The sequence below is a fragment of the Sphaeramia orbicularis genome, chromosome 20 (assembly GCF_902148855.1).
Source record: "Sphaeramia orbicularis chromosome 20, fSphaOr1.1, whole genome shotgun sequence".
Classification (NCBI taxonomy): domain Eukaryota; kingdom Metazoa; phylum Chordata; class Actinopteri; order Kurtiformes; family Apogonidae; genus Sphaeramia; species Sphaeramia orbicularis.
The window spans coordinates 11,426,023-11,451,324 of NC_043976.1; the positions used below are offsets into that span (position 1 = coordinate 11,426,023).

At 37.7% G+C, this 25,302-nt stretch overlaps 2 protein-coding genes across 14 annotated transcripts in view; one reads left to right on the forward strand and one right to left on the reverse strand.

Annotated features, from left to right (window-relative positions):
* Nucleotides 1-576: 576 nt before the first annotated feature.
* On the forward strand, nucleotides 577-10,394 carry nsun6 (NOP2/Sun RNA methyltransferase 6). Of its 6 annotated transcripts, none has more exons than XM_030123148.1 (12): nucleotides 577-639; nucleotides 1,763-1,863; nucleotides 2,618-2,773; nucleotides 2,898-3,001; nucleotides 4,658-4,764; nucleotides 4,864-5,017; nucleotides 5,574-5,655; nucleotides 5,854-5,973; nucleotides 6,523-6,667; nucleotides 6,752-6,897; nucleotides 7,732-7,857; nucleotides 7,939-10,394. In XM_030123148.1, exons 2-12 carry the CDS (start codon nucleotides 1,789-1,791, stop codon nucleotides 8,116-8,118), a joined length of 1,395 nt encoding a protein of 464 aa, XP_029979008.1. In that variant the 5' UTR covers nucleotides 577-639; nucleotides 1,763-1,788; the 3' UTR covers nucleotides 8,119-10,394. The 6 variants fall into 6 exon arrangements, with proteins under 6 accessions (XP_029979008.1, XP_029979009.1, XP_029979006.1 ...); XM_030123149.1 differs by having other exon boundaries at nucleotides 2,901-3,001; XM_030123146.1 differs by having other exon boundaries at nucleotides 2,895-3,001; nucleotides 7,939-10,251.
* cacnb2a (calcium channel, voltage-dependent, beta 2a) overlaps nucleotides 9,814-25,302 on the reverse strand; it is a 155,533-nt gene continuing 140,044 nt past the window's right edge. For all 8 annotated transcript variants that reach the window (XM_030123122.1, XM_030123124.1, XM_030123126.1 and 5 more), the window contains 5 exons: nucleotides 23,822-23,931; nucleotides 18,471-18,622; nucleotides 13,764-13,859; nucleotides 13,068-13,250; nucleotides 9,814-11,580 (listed from right to left, as the gene is read on the reverse strand). In XM_030123122.1, the coding sequence (XP_029978982.1) occupies nucleotides 10,831-11,580; nucleotides 13,068-13,250; nucleotides 13,764-13,859; nucleotides 18,471-18,622; nucleotides 23,822-23,931 (1,291 nt within the window). In that variant the 3' untranslated portion in view covers nucleotides 9,814-10,830. The remainder of the gene's footprint in view (nucleotides 11,581-13,067; nucleotides 13,251-13,763; nucleotides 13,860-18,470; nucleotides 18,623-23,821; nucleotides 23,932-25,302) is intronic.

Sequence of the window (25,302 nt, forward strand, 5' to 3'; positions counted from 1 at the left end):
CAAGAATGGATCTAAATTTCCTATGTAGAATTCTGATTGCGCAATTTGAGGGGTAATGGTTTGTTGAAGGACTAATAGTAGAAGATATCAAAGTTTTTAAACCTGAAGGGATAGCATCAAACACAATTGCATATTCTCTTGGGAGTACCGGAATTTTATATTCTAACAAAAATTCACTATAAGTAAATAAGTAACCTTCCTTGTTAAACAACTGACAGACAAGCAGTATTCCGTAATCATCCCAGTTCTTTAAAAACAATGACGTACGTTTGAAACATATTTTCTAGTTATTCCATATATAACATTTGTGAGGGGAAAAGTTATGCTTATATACCAAAGACCACCATAAAAGTAACTGTTTATGAAAATTAGAAAGTTTAACAGGAAGCTTTTCTATATTGTAGTTACATCTTGATTCAAAGTTAAATCCTCCTAAAGCCTCAAATACATATGTAGAAATAAAGTTCCATCATGAATTTGGGTGTATTAAGTACCTTTTGACCAATTTAATCTTAAATGTGGAGTGCAGAGTATGAAAATCGAGGATTCATTGGTCGAACTACAGTCACGTGACCAGTCGACAGTGACGTATGAGGAAGCGTTCGTGCATTCACAGGAAAATCCATGCTTAGATATAACGTGAGTACCTAAAAGCTTTACATTTATCACATCTATGACACACCTGTACATCTAACTGAATATTAATGTTGAACATAAGCCTATAAACCTAATAACTGAATGTTTAACTCGTAACGGCAAAGCTTTAGGTTATTTTTGTTTATAAAAAAAACCGTGCTAATCGAATAAATAGATTACATTCAGGGAAAGATTGTCTTACACACAAACACATTTGATCTGTTTTTATTTACTGTGTGGATGAACGACTGTTGTCATTATAAAAGATGTGCGTGAACGCTCACTACAGTATAAAAAACACGGATAGGTTTTAAACAACCAGCAGCAGAGGATTCCACATAGACCAGGGCTGTCCAACTCATTTTAGTTCAGTTCCACATTCAGCCTAATTTGATCTGAAATGGGCCGGACCAGTAAAATAATAACTGTGAAAAAAGTTTAATTATATTATGATCAGGTTTACATCTACAAAGTTTCCGTAAAAATCTGAATAACATGAACAACTTGAATTGTCTTAAGAAAAACAAAAGCAATTTTAACAATATTATGCCTCGGTTTATTAGTTTATCATTTACACATGTGCATTACAATCACACAAAACATTTAGTAACGGGCAGAATATTGGTAAAATTGCATTTACTTTTCTTAAGACATTTCCGTTTGTTCATATTTGTTCAGGTTATTCCCTTTTTTTTTTTTTTTTTTTTAAGTGTCATTTGGTAATGGAAGCATTTTCATGTAATTTTACTTATTTGCACCAAAAAACAAAGAGAAAATTTGGGGTGTCATTATTTATAGGTTATTATGATAATATTTTACTGGTCTGACCCACTTGAAATCCAACTGTATAACTGTAACTGTAATTGGACTGTATGTGGAACCTGAATTAAAATGATTTTGACACCATTGTTTGTTAATATCTTCAGTGTAATTGTTGCATTTCACAAATTTATCCTGTGGGCTGGATTGGACCCTTTGGCCCCTGGGCCGCATGTTTGACACCTGTGACATAGTGACACACCATTAGGTTTATCATATGACATTGTGTATTAGATTTATCTATTTAAATATTTAGATGTTGTGGTTGCTCTGTTCCATTAATGACAAGAAACTTCTTATTGTTCAGGTTAAAGATTTGATAAGAGCAGAAAAATGCCAATTTTTCCAAGAATTTCTCTAAAGCCAGAAGTTTGTGACCACCTAAAGAGCATCTTCTTAAACAAAGAGGTAGGATTAATTCATTTGTGTATTTATGTATTTATTTTTATGATGAATTCTAATGTTTTTGGAAAAGCATAGACCTCAGTCTAGGGTTTTCCCTTGATTTTCAGAGATCACCTGTTGTTTGGGTTCCAGTATATTGCTTAAGTTTTGGAGTTAGGTACATGGTTTCAGAGTCTGGCAGTTCTTGCACAAGGACATTTTGTGTTTTTCAATAAAGAAATATCTAGTGTTGAATCATTTTGGACCATTTTATTGTCATCCATGTGTAGAAAAAATTAAAAGATAAAAAAAAATTGTCCATATGTCTTCAGTGTACTGGCATTGATAACTGGCATAAGGCGTGGAAATGTATAGCATGTATGGCTTAATTTTTTTTTTTTTTATTTCATTTTTTGTTATTATTTTATCATATTTTGTCTTTTATAAAAGAAAAACTCAATAAAGATCAAGTCATAAAAAAATAAATAAAAGATTTAAAAAAAAAAAAAAAAGCATCCAAAATATAATTAAAACAATGCACACTGGGAACTAACTGCAATCATTAGATCCTGGAAAAGACTTTATAGTTACTTTTGATAGTCTCCACACTGATGTTGCCTTAATTTGGCTTAGGTGGTTCCCAAAATGGTTTGACTGTGATGTCCAAATGGTGGAGAAAACTGTGTATGTCTTTAAAAAAAGAAATGTCTTGTATTTCCACTAAACCATTTATGTATTTTTTTTTACTCTGACTTTATCTTGTTTTTGCTGCCTTCAGCTCTTAGCAGCTGTTGGCCATCAGGAAGCAGAATCCCGTTTCCAGAGGCTGCTCATGTGTCTGTCACACCCTCCGTCATACACATGTGTACGGGCCAGTACTCACCTAGCTCCACTGGAGGACATCAGACAAAAGCTGGGAGAAGAGCTGAAAAGGGTGAGGCTGTAAGGGTGACAAAGGAGATTTAGTCACTGTCTGAAGTTTTTGTGTGAGTTGACATCCCACACTGGGGGCAGGGTCAGTAGTTTAAAGCTCATCTGGAGCCATGTTGTTGTTGCAGCAGCAGCAGCAGATGTGCAGCTCATCACCAGAAGACGTCTATGCTCAGATTCTTCCACACCCACACATTCCAGATGTGCTTCTCCTTCCTGTGGATGGTCCGAGGTATGTAAGGAATGCCAGAAAAACATCCAACCGATCCGAATAAGTTACATAAAGTACACAGTCACAGCTAAATCACCGGGATTTGTTAAACCACTGGACTGTCTGTAGTTCAAGCCAATCCCACATAGAATTTCATGGAATGACTACAGAAAAACAGTGATGGGATCTAAGTACATTTACTTAAGTACACATTTTAGGTACTTTTACTTGATTCCTGTATTTCCATTTTATGCTACGTTATCCTTCTTCTCCGTTACATTTCAGAGGCAGATCTTTTTATTCCATTACATTAATACCTATCTTTCCCATCTTGGTCAGGACTCCCTCGAAAAAAAGGTTCTTAATGTCAGTGTTATTTTCCTGGTTAAATAAAGGGTAAATGGAATAAATAAATAAATAAATAAATAAATAAAAACATATGAGAGCTTTAGTTACTTTTCAGTTGTAGATTTGATTTGGTGACTAACAAGTTTTGAAGACATTATTTAAGAAGAAAACAGTGGTTTCCAATCTTAAGGTCTTCTGTCAAAAAGCAGAGTGTATCAGTGTATGTCAGATGTGTAGGAGGTGTTAACAGCCCCCCCAAACAAACTCTAAATTCAGCACATAGTTTATAGCCAATAAATGTTCATATTTATTACCTCTGCCAAGGAGGTTATGTTTTTGCTGGCGTTGGTTTGTCTGTCTGTCTGTCTGTCTGTCTATTTGTCTGTCTGTCCGTGTGCAAGATAACTCAAAAAGTTATGGACGGATTTGGATGAAAATTTCAGGAAATGTTGATACTGGCACAAGGAACAAATGATTAAATTTTGGTGGTGATTGGTGGGGGGGGGGGCACTGATCTGCCTTGGCGGAGGTCTGCGCTCTCCGAGTACTTTTCTAGTTTTTAAAAATGTTTCACCTAAAATCAATGTTTAGGGAAAAAGTCCACAAAATGAAAGTGGATTTGTGCATCACAGCATCCCTCTCCTATTAATCATGTCATTAGCCTTCACATTTATTCAATGTCCCTTTGTATTAAACTGGATCTAAACTAGTTAAAACTATCTCCACCTCCAGTAGCTCCATTAAGTCTTTCGGTGCCAGACAGTTAAGGGGCTAATAAGCCTTAAAAGCCTTAAAAGTGCCACAGAATTTTTCAGTATTTCGCGTCGTTCTTATAATATTCGAAGAATCCTGCAGGAAACCGCTCGGTAACATCCGGCATGTTCTCCAAAGCCGATCTGATCGGCCCGCGGCACTTTAAAGGTTGTATTCGTAAAGCCGATTTAATCGGCCCATGGCACTGAAAGAGTTAACATGCTGCAACAACAATGATGCATCACCATCAATAGTCTGTGACAACACAGGTCAGACAGTGGGACCAAACCAGTATGTTTACTTGAACTACATTTTGTTTCTAATACATGTGTAGTTTTACTTAAATAGGTTCTTTCATGAAGAACTTTTACTTATAATGTAATATTTTACTAGGTGTATTGGTTGTTTCATTAAGTAAACAATGAGAGTCCTGCTACTGTCATACCCAACCAACATCTCTTCACATGATTCTGAAATGATGATAGATGTTTTGAGCGTATGCAGCTTTTCATTGGTTTTTGATGCATAAAGTTGGAGATGTCTTATCATACCCATGCCTTCATTCTGTATTTCCAGACCTGTGCAGCAGCTCAGCTCCGAGGTGGTGGTTGGTGCTCAGTGTGGCAACGCTGTTCTGAGAGGAGCTCATGTTTTCGCTCCAGGGATCATTGCGAGTCCAAAGTGTAGGACATACTTTACATATTTTTAAATATTTCTGTATTTTCAAAAGATTATGTATTCATATCATGTTGTGTGTTTACTGTCTATTTGTCTGAGGACAGACATGAAGGCTGGAGATCTAGTGTCTGTCTTCTCAGACACTGAAGGGAAATGCACCAGAGGAGCCACAAGTTTCCAGGGGTTGAAAGTGTTTGTGGGTAATGGTGTTGCTGAGATGGATCGCTCCAGCATATTTTGCACAGATGAGCCTAAAAAGTAAGTGGCAAATAAGTAAAGAATGTTAAAATACATAATTAGAAAGACCACACACCCAAAAGTCACATCAGTGAAATAATTCTAGCTTTTGCCTCTCTGCAAGCTACCCAGTTGTGATTTTTAAAATTAATTTATTCAATCATTGATGACATATATTGTGTTAGTGGCCATTTTGGTGTTGCTGGCATCTATCACATGAGCTGAGAGACGCAACCACTGAACTAGAGATACAGCTGTGTTTATGACAAACATAACTTTCAACACTTTACCTTACACATTTTTTAAAAATTGATAAACATCATTTGTGTGATTGATGGCATAATTCAGACAAGGTCAAAAATTAATTTGTGTCGTGCGTGCCATTTACTACTGTACTGTAAGGTCTCATGGGGCACACAGGAAGAGGTGGGACTAAGGATCTCTATACATAACTGCAAACAATGGTGCACTAATTATCCCACCCATACAAATTCCAGGCCATTGTAACCTTGGAACATTATGGTTGGTACACATGATGTATGATGGCAAATGTGTGTTGTTGTTTTTTTCCATTTAGGGGTATAGGTGTACGAATGACAGAGCCACTTTATCAAAGTCCATCTTTTGATGGTGTTCTGCCCAGCCTGGCCTTCCTACAGGTATTATTATGTTACTGTATTATTATATTCTGTGTCAGAGTAATTACCTGTAATTTTCTATTAGCGTTAGAATGACACTATTCAGGTCAGTGTTTTTCAGCAGAATAGTCTCTTGTAAATGACAGTCATAGTTTTTAACCAATCACATAAATAACAAGTGTTGTTGCTCATATTTGTTCTCTCCTGTTTCTCGTATAGAATCTGCCTTCTGTGGTTGTGGGACATGTGCTTGGGCCTCGTCCAGGAGAACGTGTCCTGGATATGTGTGCAGCACCTGGAGGGAAGACCTGTCACATCGCTGCTCTCATGGGGGATCAGGTAACACCTGCAACGCTGGAGGCTAATGTTTGCTCCTTTGGGATTGGACTAAATATTCAGGCGTTAAAGGAGTTTAGTTCACAGATTAGTGAGTTTTGGTTTTTTTTTATTTATTTAATTATTTGTTTTTGATTTCAGGTTAGAGTTAGTTGGTTCCACAAGCACATACGTAATTTGGTTGTATTTCTGTTTTGAGCGATTGACCAGTTTTAGTTTTTTAAGTTGAGTTAGTTTACTTTTTCAGGTTTTATTAGCAAAGCCTTGACTTAGAGATGCTGAAAAAAATAAAATCAATTAATCACATCTAATGCGATTTACCAGACCATTGATATTAAAGATCACATACTGAACAAAGTCATTTTATTCTTGTACATTGTGAGAGCCTAAAATATTTATATAAGTATTTTTATTATTAAGTATTAGTACTTTTTATATAAGTATTACAAATTAGGTTACTGTCCAAATAGTTATGATTTTTTTTTCTTCTAGATTTTCGTGTAGTAGTAACTCCATTTACATTTTTATGTTGTTTCTTCCTGTCTCACACAGGGTGAGGTTGTGGCTCTTGACAGAATCCGAAACAAGATAGATCGCATTGGTCAAAATGCCCAGATGTTGCATTTACACTCTATCAAAGTTTATTGCTTCAACAGTACTCAGGCTGTGAGCAGTGACCCATCCCAGGACAGTGAAGGTACGGAATGAAGGCACTGTGTAAAACAGTATTCTGTGGAAATATATGAGTATGTACGGAGGTAACACTAGTAACCTGATCCAGGGCCTCCGTTCCCACCTGAGAGTTTTGACCGGGTGCTGTTGGATGCTCCCTGTAGTGGCCTTGGACAGAGACCCAACATGGCCAGCACTTGGAGCCTTAAGGAGATCTGTTCATACCAACCACTGCAGCGCAAATTAATACAAGCCGTAAGTTCAACCACACACACTAGCACTTTATCGCTACTATGTCAGTGATTCAATAGGATGTAGACAGTAACAGATTTTGACCAGTAGATGGCAGCATGGGACAGTTGCGCCGCACTGCTGAGTTTCAATGTAATTCCTTTATCACATCATAAAAGGGAAAGTAACTTAGCTAACTTAGCTTTTTTTTTTTTTTTTTTACATAATTAGATTTTTGAGTAGGTTTGTGGTTAAAAATGACTATGTTGCTGAAATATGTCACTGAGACAAACGAGGATGTGATTCACTGATACTGATACTGGTGTTCTGATAGATTAGAATAGCTTTTTACACTCAAATGAATGTCAGTCAATGCTGTTACAGGGAAAAAAGGGAATCACTGCTTTTTATTGTTACTACCCATATTTGTTCTTCTGTGTCAATGTGTATTATTCAGGCAATGTCTTTTATTATAGTAGCTTTCATATGTGTTGTATTGTGTTTATATGTGTTATTGTAAATGTGTACAGTATATGAGTGTTGATTAACAGAACAGAAAATGTAAAGGGTGTGGATACTTAAGCCTTAAGTATGTTTAGCAGCAGATGGATTACTAGACTTACTACTACTACTACTACTTACAGATTAGCGTCAATGCAGAGAACATTTATCCCAGTGACATATAGAACTCTGTCAGTATTTCCTGAAGGTTATTCAGTGTGCAGAATGCTCTTTTTGGAAGATACATGTCACCGTTTGTACATAAAACATGTTGAGAGCCTGTGAATTATGTGACAAGGTCTTAATATATTTATGAGCTGAAGCATAAATCCATGGGTGTTGTGTGTGTGTTTGCAGGCGGTGCGTTTGTTGAGGAAAGGCGGGGTTTTGGTGTACAGCACCTGCACAGTGACGCTCGCAGAGAACGAGGAGCAGGTAGCCTGGGCGCTCAGAACCTTCCCGTGCCTCACACTTCAACCTCAGGTAAAAGTCGTGTAAATCGATGCAAGTCTGCTCTATAATGTTAAGAAACCTCAGCAGCGCCTCTGTTCCTGCTTTTCTCAGGAGCCTCACATCGGTGCAGAGGGCATGTTGGGGGCTGGCTTGTCACCTGAGCAGCTGCGCCTCCTCCAGAGGTTCAGTCCCGAGCTGAACTGGGACCAGACGGAATCAGCTGTTCCACTCCCACACAGAGCCAACACAGACACTATAGGTTTTTTTATCGCCAAGTTCCTCAAACACTGACTGGAGGCCATGAATTCTGTTTCAAAACGGCAGCATCGGCTCTCACACGAGACTGCAGACGGGAACAATGGTGTTTATATTCAAACACTGTGTGCTTTGATGGGGCGGTGTTGACAAAGACGCTCGCTGCGCTGTTTACAGCATCTGCCTCTTAACAGCTGCTCTCTGAAACTGCGGGCCATATAGGGATAAGCTTTATAAACACAGAGGGCAGGAGAGAGAGAGAGAGGGGATGGGAGGGGGAGGCACGTGGGGATGGAGCAGGGGGGAGAGACTCAATGAGTATTGGCAAATGCAGCAGTGCTAGCGTCGCCATAACAACAGTGACGACACAGCTGCCATGGTGACAGAGGATTCGCTGGATCTCACAGCGTAGATCAGGAAGTAGCGTGCGGAAAGAGGTCATAAGAGGTATTAACAATTTAGTGCCTTTTAGCAGCGGGACAACTGGGACCTCTAATTAGCACTTCAGCTTCAAACAGAAAAACAACGCTGTGCTACGTTTGGTCAATATGTGCATTTGTCCAATTAAATGGAAGTTTCTTTAAACACTTGTTTGTGTGTACACTTTTTATGAGTTATTAAATTATTGGGGTACACTGGTGAAATGTGAAATACACACTGCAGTGCACTAATTCATCCAACGATAGCAGAGTTATGTGTCCATAAATCTGCACTGACACTCATCTATAGAATTTATGCCTGCAGTCTCCAAACGTGGGGCTGGTTCTCCTGTTGTGAGGCATATTGAGGACCTTCACACCGACCTCAGCCCAGTCCTTTGTTTTCTGTGGGATACCATCAGACTCTTATCAGTCCGTCCACACATCTGTCTGGAAATGCCAGCAGTCTGCACCTCAGCTCTCTACAGCTGTGCATTTTATGCAGGGAGGGTGGACTGTTAAAATGGCTGCTTCATTCATTGCAGTAGCTCGAGGTTTTCAAACTAGAGAGTGATTTTTCTTTGTTTAACAACAGCGAAAAGATTCTGGGATCACATCAGATCAGTCTGTGTCTTTGGGAGTTGCTTGTTCAGGTTATTTTGGAAGCATCTGTGTGTGAAGAAGCAGAAAAAAAACACAGCAGTTTCTTATTTTAGATTCATCCCCGCAGTATTGTCATTCATGTCCATGTTGTCATGACAACTCAGGAGGCATGACGGTGAGTCTACCTCAATTTTTCAGTAGAGTTTCAGACAACTATTTATAGACACTGTCTTCCTCCTGTCTGAGTCTTCTGACAAAACACACATCAAAATCTTCTCCCCTTCATCAATCCTTTGTTGCCAACTTTATTCTTTATATTTATGCATTATGTACATACACATGTACACTGTTAAAAAATCTGTAGTGCTACAAATGTAGCATAGAAATGGAGGAAGTACAATTTTCAGGCAAAATCAAACTAAAGTGAGGGATGGGGTGGGTGGAAATGTAAACAGAGGGACAGAGTGCATTCAAACCTATGTAATAAAGTCTATTCGAGTTAGGTTTCCAGTATCATGAACACAATCATGATATCTGCAGACGTTTAAAGTTGATCCAACCACCACAGTGTCTCTTTTAACAAGCACATGAGTAGGTGTTGGTGTGTCTTGAAACATCTTTTACACCATCACTTAGCGTTAATTAGATCCTGTTTGTGAGTCAGGGAGGTGGCTCAGGAAAGAGAGCAAATGACAAAAAGACTGTCATTGTCTTGGTAAACATTTAATTGTTTGGATTAGCTTTTGCAAATTAATTTCAGTGAGGAATATACTGAAGAGGATATCCAAACTTAACATTCTTTTAACTATGAACTGGGAATTAAAGTGGGAGTTCAACAACATTCATTAGAAAAAGGGGTCAGACTTAATAAAAGATTAACCTAAATGGAGGTTTGGTAGTAGACCAGCATTAAGTTGCAATGTTATATCAAATTGCTTTCACTTGAAACCAATGTGAATCAGTAAAAGTGCAGAATAAAGGGTGTATCAATGTTATAAAATGTTTCTGGACCCATACAAAGAGAACAGTACTGCATGTAAGAGAGGACGTTATTGAAGAACTCTTTTTGTCTTGTAAGGCAAGACTAAGGTGCACCTCGAAGGAGGCATAAATATGTCTGAATGTCTAGAACCATGGATGCAGAATTTAAAAAAAAAAAGGAACTACGCAATTAATGAACATAAAATTAAAAAGACCTCTGCAAATACAGCATCAAACTAAGTTTAGTCAACCATAGCTGTCAACCCCAGCAGTAGTCTGAAGGAACAAATTATTCAAGTGGTAGCAAGCAAAAAACAAAACAAAAAAAAAAAAAAACTAAACCAAAATATTAAAAACATTAAAAATTAAATTGCTAATCACAGAAAGCACAGCTCAGTACAGAAAAAAATTCTGCTTTCGTGTCATGCTTTGTCAAACACAGGTTTAAAATATGCATATTTGAGAATATTCATGCATATCCACACATAAACAACGTCTATGCATAGATACACACATACATATATATATATTTATATATATTTATATATTTATATTTGTATCTATGTAATCAAAATCCTGTCAATTAAAAAGTTGCAACAGCATTTACAAAGGACGTGTACATAAATAGGATGCTGTGGTTTCAGGGCATAGCAGCACGATGGGACAACAAAATGGTCTTTAAGAGGAAGTGAGTCCAAAAAGCTTCCCCTCTGTCTTTTTGGAGGAATCATGGGATTTTGGTCTGTTACTGGTGGATGTATGAGTCTCTGGCCCACTCCCCTGTGTCACCCCTCTTTTTGGGAGCCACCTCCCCCTCTCGGTCCCTGTCTCTATCCCGGTCGTAGTAGTGATGGTGGTGGTCGCGCGTGGGCCTGTGGTGGTGGTGCGAGCGCTGCTTGTTGCGTTCGTTATGGTCCTGTTCGCGCTCCTTGGACCGATGGTGTCCCGTGCTGTGGCCGGCCTCGTCCGCCCCGCGGTGATGGTGGTGGTGGTGGTGGTGGTTGTGGTCCCGGTGGGGCAGCGGCTCGTAACGTTGTTGCTGCTGGGGATGGCCTTCCCCTAGATCCTCCTCCACCTCCTCCTCCTCGTCCTCCTCCTCCTCCTCCTCCTGGTGGAGGAGCTGAGTACGCTGCTCCATGTAGGTAGAGTCTTTGCTCTCTCTGCTTTCTCTGCTCTCGGGTGTTTCTGAGTCCAGCGTCTCCTGCCGGGACAGGCCCCTGGCTCGACTGCTGTGGTGGTGGTGGTGATGGTGGTGATTGTGGTGCTCAGTCCTGGTGGAAGACGAACGGTGGTGGACGTGCTGGGCCCTCCTGGATGACTCTGTCCTTAGGGGCCTCTCCTCCTCGATGCCCTCTCCCTCGGCCTCAGCGTCTGCGTCCCCCTGGTCTTGGCTCTGGTGGTGGTGGTGGTGGTGGTGGTGATGGTGCTGGTGATCCTCTCTGGAGCCCTTTCTCTCCACTACTGCTTTATCTCCTTTCTGGTCAGTACCACTGCCCTATAGTAAATAACAAATGCCAGTCAACACAGGATCATGGATGGATGGGATTTTTAAACTATATATACAAATACATATTGTGCATATTAGAATGTTATATTAGAATATTATAACATAATTATTATGACTGCTTTGCTATAATTTCTATGTGCAATTGCAATTTTTTGCTACTGTTTTTTTAAAACAGTTATTGTATTGCTATTTTTCTTGTGGTATCGTATGTATATTCTGTGTTGTGCTGCTATTGGATCAATAAAATTCTATCTAATCTAATCTAATCTAATCTAATCTAATCTAATCTAATCTAATCTAATCAACATGACAAATCAACCACTGCAAACACACACACACAACCCATGCAGATTTATAGTTAGTGGTGGAATGTACATTTTGTGGTACATACATTGTTTCATAGTAGTAGTTCTACTTCACTTCTTCTCAGATGCCGAATCATGTGCTTTTTATTTCGCTACATTCTGCTTCAGTCACTTTTAAGATGAAGATTTAACACAATAAATAAATTAACAAGCTTTTAAGGACATTGTTAAAGATTAAACTAGTAGGTTCTAATCTTTGTGGCTTGTGTCTTTCAGATCTTTCACCTTTCATTTGTCTTTGAATTGTTAACTCCATCAAACAGTGATTTTTCTCTCTGAACTTTTCAGATGATTCATTCATTAATTATACACTTGTAATCATGAATTACGTCACCAGGAATGAAAGATGAGAGCCGTCATGTGATAAGGCCGTCTCTGTCTGTAAAACTGGATGTAAAACTAATGCTGCGATATTAATTACCTGTTGATGTCAAAAGCATTTTTCTGCTAATCCATCTCCATTTATTTTTGGGATATTTACTTGTAAAGGATTGTATTTGTATGAGTAAGGTAGAGGATCTAAGTAATTCTTCCACTGCTGTGAATATTCCCCCCACTCTGATCAGTGCGTTGGCTCATGTGCACATACATTCACAAAATGTGGAAGTATAAGATGTCACTACACCACACACTCTTGCTTGTCAACCTTCCATTTCAGATGAACAGATACTAGAGGGCACACATCTTAAAGGAAAAGGATGGCTTGCGTTTGTGTCCAGAACACAAGCAGAATCACCTGATCACTCAAGACCCTTTAACCAAGACCTCACACCGACTCACCACAAATAATCACAAGTCAAGCTCATTCCTGATCTTCTGAAAATTCAGCAAATTCCTCATTTTCAGTCTTACGTTTCCCATTGTGTTAGCAGTGAATGGAAAGAGGACAATTTAACCGGAGTGAAAAATAAATACACTTTATGTGAAAGTAATCATGTTATCTTATCAATTCCTGTACATCTCCATCTTCTATTTAGCTCCCTCTCATTGGAAGTACACTACATCCTCCTCTTTTCCACCGTTTTAACCTCTAGCGCTGCTTCTTGTCACCTCTCGTGCTATTTATAGGAACAGCTCCTCCACCTTTTCGAGTCTAGCGTCCTCTCGTACCTGCACACCAGGGACGGGGGCTGTGCTGGAGGGCAGAGGGGCTGTGGGCAGCTTTGTTAGCAGTGGGTCTGGTGGACTTGAGCTGGTGGGGTGAGTGCTTTTCCAGTAGGCCTCCAGGTAATCGGCCATGTGCTCACATGCGTCCTCCAGCTGGTTCTCATCCAGGATGATGTCAAACATTTCCTGAGACAGGGAAAGGCGCAGTCAGAGTTAAAGGAAAGCCAAAGGATACACGGCAAGGTCATGAAAACAACATGGTCTGTGACACTTAAGTATGACTTCCAAACATTTGTTCAAAAGAAAAAAATATTCTTGGAATGTTTTGAGAAAGAAGAAAAATCCTACTCATATTTTTATATAGAGAAAGGCAGAGCTGTTTGCGGGAAAACTGAATAAGACAATAAATAGCATGAGGCATTCATTCTGAGAAAATCTTTAACAGTAATTCCCAAAGGATATACGCTGCTCTTTGAATTACATTAAGCCTTCATTTTCACAAGCCTGGATGCTTGCTTCATTTTGTGAAATAATAACTAAGCAGATTACAGATGAACTGAAATAGAACTGGCAGGCAATGATAAAGCGCTGAAAAAATCGGACTTATCAGATGTGCATTAAGCTCAGAGCCAAAACTATCTCTAAAGGACAAAACTGGGTTTAAGTCAGCACTGATTTGGCTCGGCGGTGGGTACTCACAGGAGTGCACTGAGCCAGTTTGTCGGCTGCCACCATCTGGACGTTGAGGTGTTTGGCTTGAGACTTGCCTCTGGACTTGATGAGCCTCTGCAGCACCTGAAAGAACAGACCGTTTATAAAAAAGATTAAGCTCATTTCACCAGACAAACCTGAAGTAAAAAAAAAAAAAAAAAAATCTCCAACTTGTACTTCTTGTACTCTCAATTTCTGTGTCAATTTAAACTGTGAAAATTTCCTCAATGATTATCATCAGCCCTTGGTCCCTTCATCTTCTCCCAAGTCCTACATAGCTTTTTTTTTCTTGCTGCTAACAGTATTTTGACAGGATAACTGTAGCTCATAACACATTCATCTCTGAATCTTACAACTCACAGGATTTTACACCCCAGTATTTGTAATAACATTTCACACATCATTTATCATATATTGATTGAGGCTCACTATTTTGCAGGATTAATGGTTTAAACCAGTGGTGTCAAACTCATGTTAGTTCAGGGGCCACATAAGCCCAATATGACCTGCAGTGGGCTGGATCATTAAAATAACAAATAATAACATAATAATACATAAATAATATCAATTCTAAAACTTGTATGTCTTATTTCTGTGATTTAGAGTGAAAAAAGTAAAATTATATTATCAAAATTTCTACATCTACAAACTATCTTTTAAAAAAATAAGGAAAAACATGAACCATAACCAAAATGAAATTTATTAGGGAAAAAAAGTGCAATTTTAACAATTTATGCCATTATTTGGCCTCAGCTTCTCAGTTTTACATGTTCATTACAAAATACAGACCACAGTAGATCTACAAATCCACAAAACATTTAATAACAGACAGAATATTAGTTAAATTACTCTTAAATCTCTTAAGACACTTCAGATTGTTCATATTTGTTCAGGTTTTTCACATTTTTTGTAAAAGGCTTGTCTGTAAATGTTAACATTTTTGTGTAATTTTACTTTTTTTTTTACACTGAAACAAAGAGAAAAACATGTGGTTTTCGTTATTTATACTTTATTATGATAGTATTTTACTGGTCTGACCCACTTTAGATGGAATTGAACAAATTTTATTTTGACATCCTTGACTGTTAATATCTTCAGTGTAATTTTTGTATTTCACGTTCATCCTGCAGGCCGGATCGGACCCTTTGGTGGGCCGGTTTTGGCCCCTTGTCCGCCTGTTTGACACCCCTGGTTTAAACTGCCATGTTACTTTTTGCTACGTGCTTAGCATTAGCGCTAAAACAATTACTAATGGGGTAATAACTTTTATAAAAGACCCTCAGTGTAAAATATGAAATATAACCATTTATTAATAAGTTACTAACATTTGGCTTGTGTCAGTTATCTATCCCGTGTGTACACTTAAGAAATAACAATGAAACTTGTTACTGTTTTAAGTTAGCCTACGACACAAGAGTAGAGCCCTTATCTTTAGCTTAAAATTATATTGTATTGTTAACTCAAGCAAAATACAACACTTTTAACAAACTGCTTATGTATAACTGAAATTACACCAGTATTACATTAAACACCCTCGTAGCCCTTCATGTTAAGTGTATTGGTCATCATTATACAAACTACATTAGCAATTTACATAATGCTAAAAAATATCCTTTTAGCTAGTGCACTCACTGTTAGCATGCTAATTGCTAACAGTTTCCCCCAAAACAAACGATTTATAAATCTTTTATAATATGTTTATAATTCAAGGTGGTACCTAAATGACTAATAAACATTAGTCACTTTTATTTTTTTTTTTTTTAGAACTTCAAACCATGCTGTTCTTCCTGCTTTACTTGAGGCGTCTGCAGGAGGGCATTGAGAACAGGTGGTAAAGAGTATTTTATGTTCAGTGAAGTGTGATTCACACTGATGCCACTTTGGTTTAAAGCGTGCGTCTCATGCCTCCTTTCGCTCTCTGTGATTCTCTGTGTTTTCATAATTTAATTGATCACTGAATCATGGGTCTTTTTTTTAACGTGCTGAAGGTCACAGTGATGACTCAGATCCCTCGTGCATTCGCGGGCTTCGGGCGAGCAGTCACGTCTGACATGTCGCATTCCAAGTCACGGCCAGGGAGAAGCTCAGCGACACCAACACAACACGAACAGTGACGAGGCTCGGTGAGGAGGCACAAACACCAGAGTAAAGACGAGTAAAACTGAGATCACTCGTCACTCTGTAAGACTTGTTACTTGCTACTTTCTGCACTTATTTCAACATCAGCAAAGTACAAATTTGTGGTACTTCTACTTTAATCAAGTAATTCAGTTTTATTCATACTTCTCCTTCATGACATCCAAGAGGCAAATACTGTCTTTCACCACTATAGTATTTTAGATGCTTTAGATCAGTGATTCCCAACCTTTTTGAGCCATGGCACATATTTTACATTAGAAAAATCGCAAGGCACACCACCAAACAAAAATGTCCCAAAAAGTATATTTACCGTGTTATACGGATCGTATTAAATGGGAGTTGAATGTGACTTTAAATTTTGCAATGTCAGGTGAATATCATACATCATGCATCATGAACCAAAATGAAGAAGAGGAAAAGTAACGTTAGTAGTTGTCTCCTTAATCTTTACATTACAAAGTTGTTTTGCTCTCTTTTTATTTTTGCAAGTCTTAAGTTATATTCTGAGTTATATTTTCCAACTGTATCTTGTATTTTTATTTTAAGAGGTACTGAACAGTCAGGTTTGATTCGTGTGAGTGTGTGTGGTTTTGATTGAACTCACACCTGCCTGTGTTGAACTTAGAGCAAAGGTCATATTCAACCTAAAAGATCTAATTTTACATCTTTAGAAAGTAGTTGTGGTAAAAAGAGCATAGAGCAGAAAAACCAGAATATGAACTAGAGGATTTTTGTGGTCAGGACATGCTAGCCTAACAGTGCAGGTGCTAAGCCAAAGCGGTGCACATGTAAAAGCATGTGCTTTTCTTAGAATTAGCTTATGGAGTGACTGACATGTTCTGCCCAGTAACTATGATTAACCAATAATAAGCCTACGACAAATGACGTCATTGAATAATGGGAGTCTCCAAGAGTCACTAAAGACTATAAAAAGTAACAAAGGAAACTCTTATTAGGTCTGGCTTTTTTGCTTTTTCTCTCTGTAACGAAATGTGTGTTTGATGCCAGATTCTTTTTTTTTTAACTTCTGCCTGAAGCAATAAACAAAGCTATTGTTTTAACTTCTTAAACCTCAACCTTGCTTTTTGGTGACTTTTTCTTCATTCTCCTGTTGTGTTTCTCCAACACCGACTTCAAGTGGTAAGTCTTTTACCATATAGGTGAACCCCCATCTCCTGGCAGTTTGGGTTTTTATCCTAGCCTTTCAAACTTCACTGGGCATCTGAGTAGATAAAGAGACACCGATTTTGTACTTTGCATCACGTAGACGTTTCCAGTTATCCGCAAAGTTACTCTTCCGGTGGAACAATAATGGAAAATTTTGGAACAACGATCCATTTAACTAACGTAACTGTAGTTTTTTGAGATTCTTGAGTCTACGTGTTTTTCACCTGAAATAATGCAAATCTAGTCTCAGAACGAGAAAGCTGAGAGAGGTGCATCAGCGACCCCTCAGTTTATGGATTGAGGTCCGTTGTAGTATGATAGAGGCATAACCCCTCTGCCCCAACCCGATCTGTGGGTCCTGTGGATAACTTGCTGATCCACACATCACTAGTGAGGGGGGCTCAACAGAATGCACCACAAAGGGGCTGGTTCACTTTCACTTTTCACTTTGCAGAGGGAAACAGTAGACTGTTGTTATAGAGTGGATCATTGGTGCGTGTTGTCGTACAAATCTATATCACGCCGCTCCCTTAGAGTACCAATCAGGTGAAATTAGATAATCCTCCACGGCACACCTGATGATTTCTCACAGCACACTTATATGCCACGGCACAGTGGTTGGGAAACACTGCTTTAGATAAATACAATGTTCCATCCTTTTTCCTGACAGAGGAAACAAATGTGTTGATTTTGAATGTTTGTGACAAACACAAGGATTAAGCATTCCTTCATATGTTGAGAAAAGTCTGCATATTTCTAAGCTAAATAAACTCTATAAAAAAACATGGATTCACTGTAAAATGCACTAACAGAGATGAAAACAGGGCTGTTGGAAAAGATAATATTTTAGAGACATTTTATTTCTCAATGGACAACCTTGTGGATAATCTTATTAATGTATATTATATGAATAATATACAGTTACCCTGCACATCCTTAAAGAGGGTAACTGGTATTTGTGTATATTTTATTACTTATCATATTGATAATATTTGTCCAGTACATATTATACAAATTGTTTGTTCTATTAGTGTTTTAAGATGTATATTTAGGTATATTAAATGTACTTGAATGGAGCAACACATATTTGCATGGAGCACCTGTAACCACTCAGTTTCCTCCAGGATTAATAAAGTATTCTGAATCTGAATGAACTGAATGTGATGCATCGGAACACAACTTTAACTGTATAATACACACTTAAGCAGCAGTAATATAGATGAACAGACATGACAGACAGACAGATAGATAGATAGATTGAATTGAATTTATATTTAATCTAGAATATGATATAAAAACACTGACACAGGGACCATTTTACTGCATAATAACTCTAATTTTGTGTATTTTCACAGTAAGCTACAGCCTACTTCTTCCACTACTTCTTACCTTGGGAGAGGTGATCTTGACATAAACGATAATGGGTGCGAGGGACGTCTTCCCCAGCTGCGACGGGTGGTTGATGGTGTCTGCGTCCAGAACCACGAGCTGTAATGTCCGAGCCAGTTCGAAAATCCGCTCGATCTCACTCTGGACTTCAGCTGAGGGAACAGAGATGGTCGTCAGTGTAGAGGTTATACTGTTTACTCAGTAATGCACCTCAATGAGAGCAATGAAATGAAAAAGACCAATCCAACCACTTCATTATTTACAAAATCCTTCCAAGATGAAAATAAAACATAACTGCAGGTTCATGTAGTTTCTTGAGATCATGGTGTACAAGTATAAAATCAGTTTACACCGTCTGACTGTTAATAGACGGTGGTTTTATATTTGATGTCACGCATGGCTTCATCACGTTTTTTCAGCTTCTGTAAATGAAGATCTTGCAAATACTTGAAAAACTTTCCACCAAAAATATGTCTCAACAAAGTAAAGTAAATCTGCCACAATTAATTGATTGTCAACTACAAATTAATCAACAACCACTACATTTTGAAAATCAATAAATGGTTTGACTGCATTTTTAAGACAGAAAATGTCAAAATTCTCACATTCCATCATCTTGAACATGAACATTTTCTACTTTCTTTCCTCCTCAGTGATAACAAAATAAATATCTTTGTCCATTTATGGACATGCTGTGCTTTAGGAAACACATTTCTGACATTATATAGATTTAAAGACAGTGGTGTAGTCCAGGGAATACAGTGGTATGCGGCGTATACCTACTTATTTTTTAGTCAGCATTGTGTATACCCACTTCTAAATCCCCCTGATGTGCACCATTCAGTAGGATCTGAGCCCAGTTGCCCATTTTTTCTTCTAGGATGGTGAAGCCATGACCCACCCTACTCGGCCTCTAATTGGCTAGTACTGGCTGCCTTCACTGATTAGATTGGTTAACTTTAGGCATGAGGACTCAATGAGCCAATCAGAGGTAGAGAAGGGCGGGTCATTCCGAGGAAAATATTGCTAACTAGTGCTGGCCACCTCTGGAACCTGATTGACAGGTCACTGCACGTCTTGTTGAATGAAGTGCGATTATTGGAAATGTGAATGAGAAAGGCAGAATAAACGTCTTTCAAATGAGTGACACACATTGAGAGAACCTACTTTAATGGAATCCATAATTCTGAGGTAAGTTTTAAGGTGGTTTCAGAATGAGTCACTGTTTTAAACTACTGTCCATATGACTGCACAGTTAGAGGAGAAGAGATGTTGTCACCATTAGTTAAACCGTGTGAGTAGGCTAACGTTATGAAAGGCTAACGTTATGAAAGGCTAACATTATCCTATTGTAACTTGAGGGTTCGTTGGTGGTTAATAGTTCATTCTTGATAAAATGAGACTGCAGGATTGAGACGGATTTCTTCATACAACAGTGCTTTACTTTTCATGTGCCGTGACAGCTACAACACTTCCTGAAACAACATCTCACATGACCGAACCAGCCAATCAGGAACTAACAGTACCTAGATCAGTAAATGTAAATGATTTAGAGAACGCACATTCAACACATTATTTTAGCTGCTTATATACAACAAATGAAAATAATTAAATGTGTATATGTGTAAATAATAATTCTGCAAACATAAATGTAAATAGTTATTTGTGTAAACACTGTCAATATATTTTTTAACAAATACCTGAATTAACTTATTCCCTGTAATTTACTCCACTGTTAAACCTTGCATTCCTTCAACATAAATTATTCTAACTTCTGAGCCTTACACTATGTTAACCTCATGTTGAATACATTTGACATTCATGCAGCTGCTTGTGTGACCAATAATACCTACAAACTGCTCCTGATCAAGTCAAGGTGATAACAGTTTTGGATTTTTCATTATAGTTTAGTTTTACTTAGTTTTGACCTTTTTTTTTTCTCTAATTCAGTTAGTTTTAATTAGTTTTTAGAGCAAGTTTGCTAGTTTTTATTAGTTTTCGTTCTTTTCTAAATGCTTAGTTTTAGTTTTATTTTTTTCATATCATCGCGGTCGTATTCACATAAATCCCAGACAGGACTGTGCTGCTTTCTCCTAACTTTAGTCTCCATGTTGCCATGTAGAGTGGGGACGAGAGGACGACTCTAAACCACAAGTGACCAGAAGTGACGGACCATTAAGTGTCGTATGGTGGTGCTAGCTAAAATTGCTCGAGCAAAATAAATTAAAAATAAATCAATTTCATATCAATCCGACATTGATAAAAATGAAAATGATGGGAATTTTATCCATAATTTTTATATGTTTTAGTTAGGTTTGTAAGCACACAATACAGTTTCAGTTATCATTTTTTTCTTTTAATTATAGTTTTTATTTATCTCAGTTAACGAAAATGTTTTTTCAATTCTAGTTTTCATCCTTTCGTTAGTTTTTGTTAAGAATAATAACCATGGATCAAGTCATGATAATTTTATAATCGTGAGCAAATACTACTGATGGATTTTTGGGTAAACTAGAGTAGTCTGACATGTTATTGTTTCTAGAACAGGGCTTTTTTTCTGGACTACTTTAAAAAAAAACAGGCAAATATTGAGCGTAAACCCACTTCTCCAGGGACCACTACACCACTGCCTAAAGATGATTTAACTAACCAAAAATATGAGAGTAATTGACAATGAAAGTAATGTTAGTTGCAGCCGTATTATAATGGCAGTTCTTCAGAATAAAAATAACTACTTCTGGACTGTGACATGAAAATCAAAAACCAGAGCTCACACAGGAACATTCTTTACTGCCATCATATTGATCTCAAACTCACTGCCCTGCCGTTTTTCTTATTTTGTAATGATTTGCAATAACATGAGTTATTACTTCCTGTCAACAGCATCCATCATCCCTGTTGCCTAGATCCAAAATCCATCAGTCAGACTCCGATTTCCTCCGTTCTTTTTCCCTTAAATATTCATAAGACAGTGTGACCTGAGGGACAAGGTGTGAAACTACAATATCCCCGAGTAGAACAGCAAGTTATAACTTCTGTTACCTCTAATACATAGTGACTGTTACATCATACAACTCCCACTCCAGCAGATGACGATGACGACGGGGCACAATTCCCACTCTGAGAAACACAGCCAGGCTTCGTGAGTCCCAGTCACGACAAAGACTGAAGTAAACTGATAATAACAGGAAAACATTCCAGGCTAACAGCTCACGACTGAGTCACAAATTCACAAATTTTCCAGCTAATATGCCAGATGGGTGAGATAATTTCACTTGGTCCCAATGGAGAATTTTCCAGAAATGTTTTATTGTAATGAAGTTAGTGAATCAAGTGCTATTTTTGATTCAGGATAAGTGATTTAAATCTTGCATGAAATCTTGCATTTTAACCCATAAAGACTCAAACATCCTCCGCTGACCAAAACCATCTACCGACAGAAAATGAACCTCTAATCCTATCAATGCATGAAAATAATTCACATAAAATACAGTTTGTTTTCTTTTAATGGTCATCATCAGATAGGACCAATTTGGGCATTAAGAGGCTCTGTAGTTACCATAGAAACACCATCAACTACAGCACTGATGAAGTTACTACAGTTGTCCCTCACTATAACGTGGTTCACCTTTTGTGGCCTCGGTGTTTCACGGATTTTTTTTAGTGCAATTTTGCATGCTTTTTTTACAGTGTATGAACGTGCATTGAGTTCTGCATCCTGATTGGCTAAGGGACTGTAGACCATTGTCAATCAGTCTCCTCTGTGCCGTGTCTCCTGTACAGTACAGAATGCGTTCGACTTGCTAAATTTACATAAATGTTCGATCACTACCAATAACTATGTTCTTCACTTGGAAAAGACACCTGCACCGAGGCCTTCAGTGGAAAAAGATGCTACAGCGGCGCGGCGCCAGGACAAAGAGGCCCGGTCAATAAAGGTTATTCTACTTTTCTTCTGATTCACCAGTAAAACCCATGCAGTTTGACAAATGACAGTGGTTGTAGACACTTGTTCTATGGTCAGTCAATGATATATTTTGTGGGAAATGTCATTTTCCCCTCATTTAATTTTTTTTTAATATGATTACCTTTGAATTCACTCTGAGCTTTAATAAATATCTACATGATCATTAAATTAAATACAGGAAAATACATGATTTATATTTAAAAATGCTAAATGCAGAGGATAATAGTATAATAAATGGTGATAAATAAAAAAAAATACTAAATCATTTTTGAAGTTGTGACAAAGTTGTGTCACCAGTCACAAGTGTTTGCTCCTGGAGGATTCTGTTGGGTTTCTATAAATTTGATTTGATTTTGATTTGATTTGATAAAGCACTTTGTGAATCTGTCTGTGAAAAGTGCTCTATAAATAAAATTTATTTACTTACTTACAAAAACAGGTGTGGGTCTTTAAGGGTTAATGGATTAGTTACCTCCGCCAAGGAGGTTATGTTTTTGCCAGGGTTTGTCTGTTTGTTTGTCTGTCTGTTTGTTTGTTTGTCTGTCCGTTAGTGTGCAACATAACTCAAAAAGTTATGGACAGATTTGGATGAAATTTTCAGGGTTTGTTGGAAATGCGATGAGGAAGAAATTATTAAATTTTGGTGGTGATCGGGGGTGGGGGGGCCCACGGGGGGTGGGGGGGGGGGCACTGATCAGCCTTGGCGGAGGTCTGCGCTCTCCGAGTGCTTCTAGTTTCTTTTCTTTTCTTTTTTTTTTTAAACAAAAATTCTGTGTAATTTAAAGGCTCAGTGCAAAATGATTTAAGAGGATTTTTTTTTTGCAGAGAATGCAGTGAAGTGATTTAAATCCATGTGACACTCACTAAAATGATTCAGCTTTAATATTCTGTGTTCATTCATCATTGAAGTAGAGGTAACAGACACTTCCTCTTTATATTAGAGTATAATGGATGTCTGTAATCAGAGACAAACTGAGGTAAACTCTTTCTTTTCAGTCCTTTCCTGGGACTTCATGGGTTTATTTTTGGACTCTGCTGCAGCCGCTGACTGATGCTTACACTGATACATAACAAAAGTTGAGCCTTGCCACCCCTGTCTGACTCAGGAATCTGGGCCTTTCTAAACACATCAGCGCTCCAATCAAGCCCCGTCAAATCAGTACAGTTCTTGAACTTGTTATCGTGCGTTTTGCGCTATCTTTCATTCCTAACAGAAGAAATCAGCCAAGGCCACTCTGGGCCGTCGGGAGTTATCATTACCATTGTCAAGAGTTTTCTTTAATCGTTTCCTTCCTTTTCCACAAAAGCTGGTCTCCTTGAAAACATTATGAATCAAAACACCAGATGTTCCCAGGCATCGCAGTCATTTCTAGGACAAACATACCCAAGTTGGAGCGTGTGTTGGAGCGTTCAATGATGGCGTGCTTGCTGGGGTTGTTGAGGACTGAGCGTTTGGCAAGAGAGATGTCCGCCGTCACGCGAGTGATTGATATTCTGCCACAAGAGACAAGAAAAAACACCGGTTAACTACAAAGTATGCAGCTGATTTGATATGAAATAGAAACGCATACACTTATTTAGCCTAGGTAACAGATGTGAACTTTCTGATGTGTTAAAGAAAGACTTTTTCAGCCCAAATGTCTCAAGTAAACACACTGGGGCGAGGTCAAGGGAAGGTTAACGTCTGGTCAAAAAAATTCAATTCCAATAATTTACACCAAACTTATATTTTTGGGTAGGTAATTGCTAATATTTTCAAGGAAATGTATTTTGAAATGAAAAAAAAGATGTGAAAAAAAATGGAAGAGTTTTATGAGCATGAATGTTTGTAAAGTGACAAAGTTTTGTGCCATAATTCTGGGTTCATTATAAAAACTCGCACAAATAAACTAAATTTATTCCAAATACATTGATATTTGACTATTATATTATTTATGTCATATTCTAAACACACAGTGTTTAAACTTAATAAATGCATATATCTATGCAAAATACATTTGAATATAATGTTAATATTATTTGTATGATGTAAATATTGTAAAAAAAAAATAAAAAAATTATATGATATTGATAATTGAAATAAAAAAGTTTAATTTGATATTTACTTTTATTGTCCATCCATGACGCTGCCATTTGTCAAAACTCTTGCTATTTAAGTATGATAAAATATTTTTTTCCTCTAACCAGTTATTTGGTTGTCAGAGGAACATCACTTTTGAGAACTTTGTAATTCTCGCAAAAAATAGATGTTAATTTTTTGTCCATCCGTGATGCAGTAGTTTTTGAAAATTTTCATTTAAAAATATTTGAAACAAAATTTTGCCCTTTGAGTATGTTTAAGATGGCATTCAGACCTTTCCAATTATGTGTAATATTTGTCTTAAACTTGTCTGGTTCAAAAGTTATGAATCAAAAAGTAGTGGGCTGTCCATCTGTGACACCTTTGACCTCACCCACTGATCAACCATAACATTATGACCACTGACAGGAAAAGTGGCCACAACACTGATAATCTTTAGAGCTGAAACAATTAATCAATTAATCGGCTCGAATCAATTACAAAAAATATTCAGTTACAATTTTTCCTTTATTTATTATTATTTTAATTTCCTTTATTTTGCTGAAGCTAATCACTGGTTCCACTGTTGTGTTTCACACGGACGTTCATTGTGACGCACATGACGCCAGGATCAACACAAACAACATGGAGACGGGAACAAAAAGGCAGAAAATGTCAATATGTTCACTTTTCGTCACTGGAACCAGCACTTACTCCTCTAAACTTTCATACAAACATTAAAAATAATTTGTCTTCTTTTTTTCAGTTGTATATTAGTTCCATCTTAAGTTGTTAGTAGTTAGATA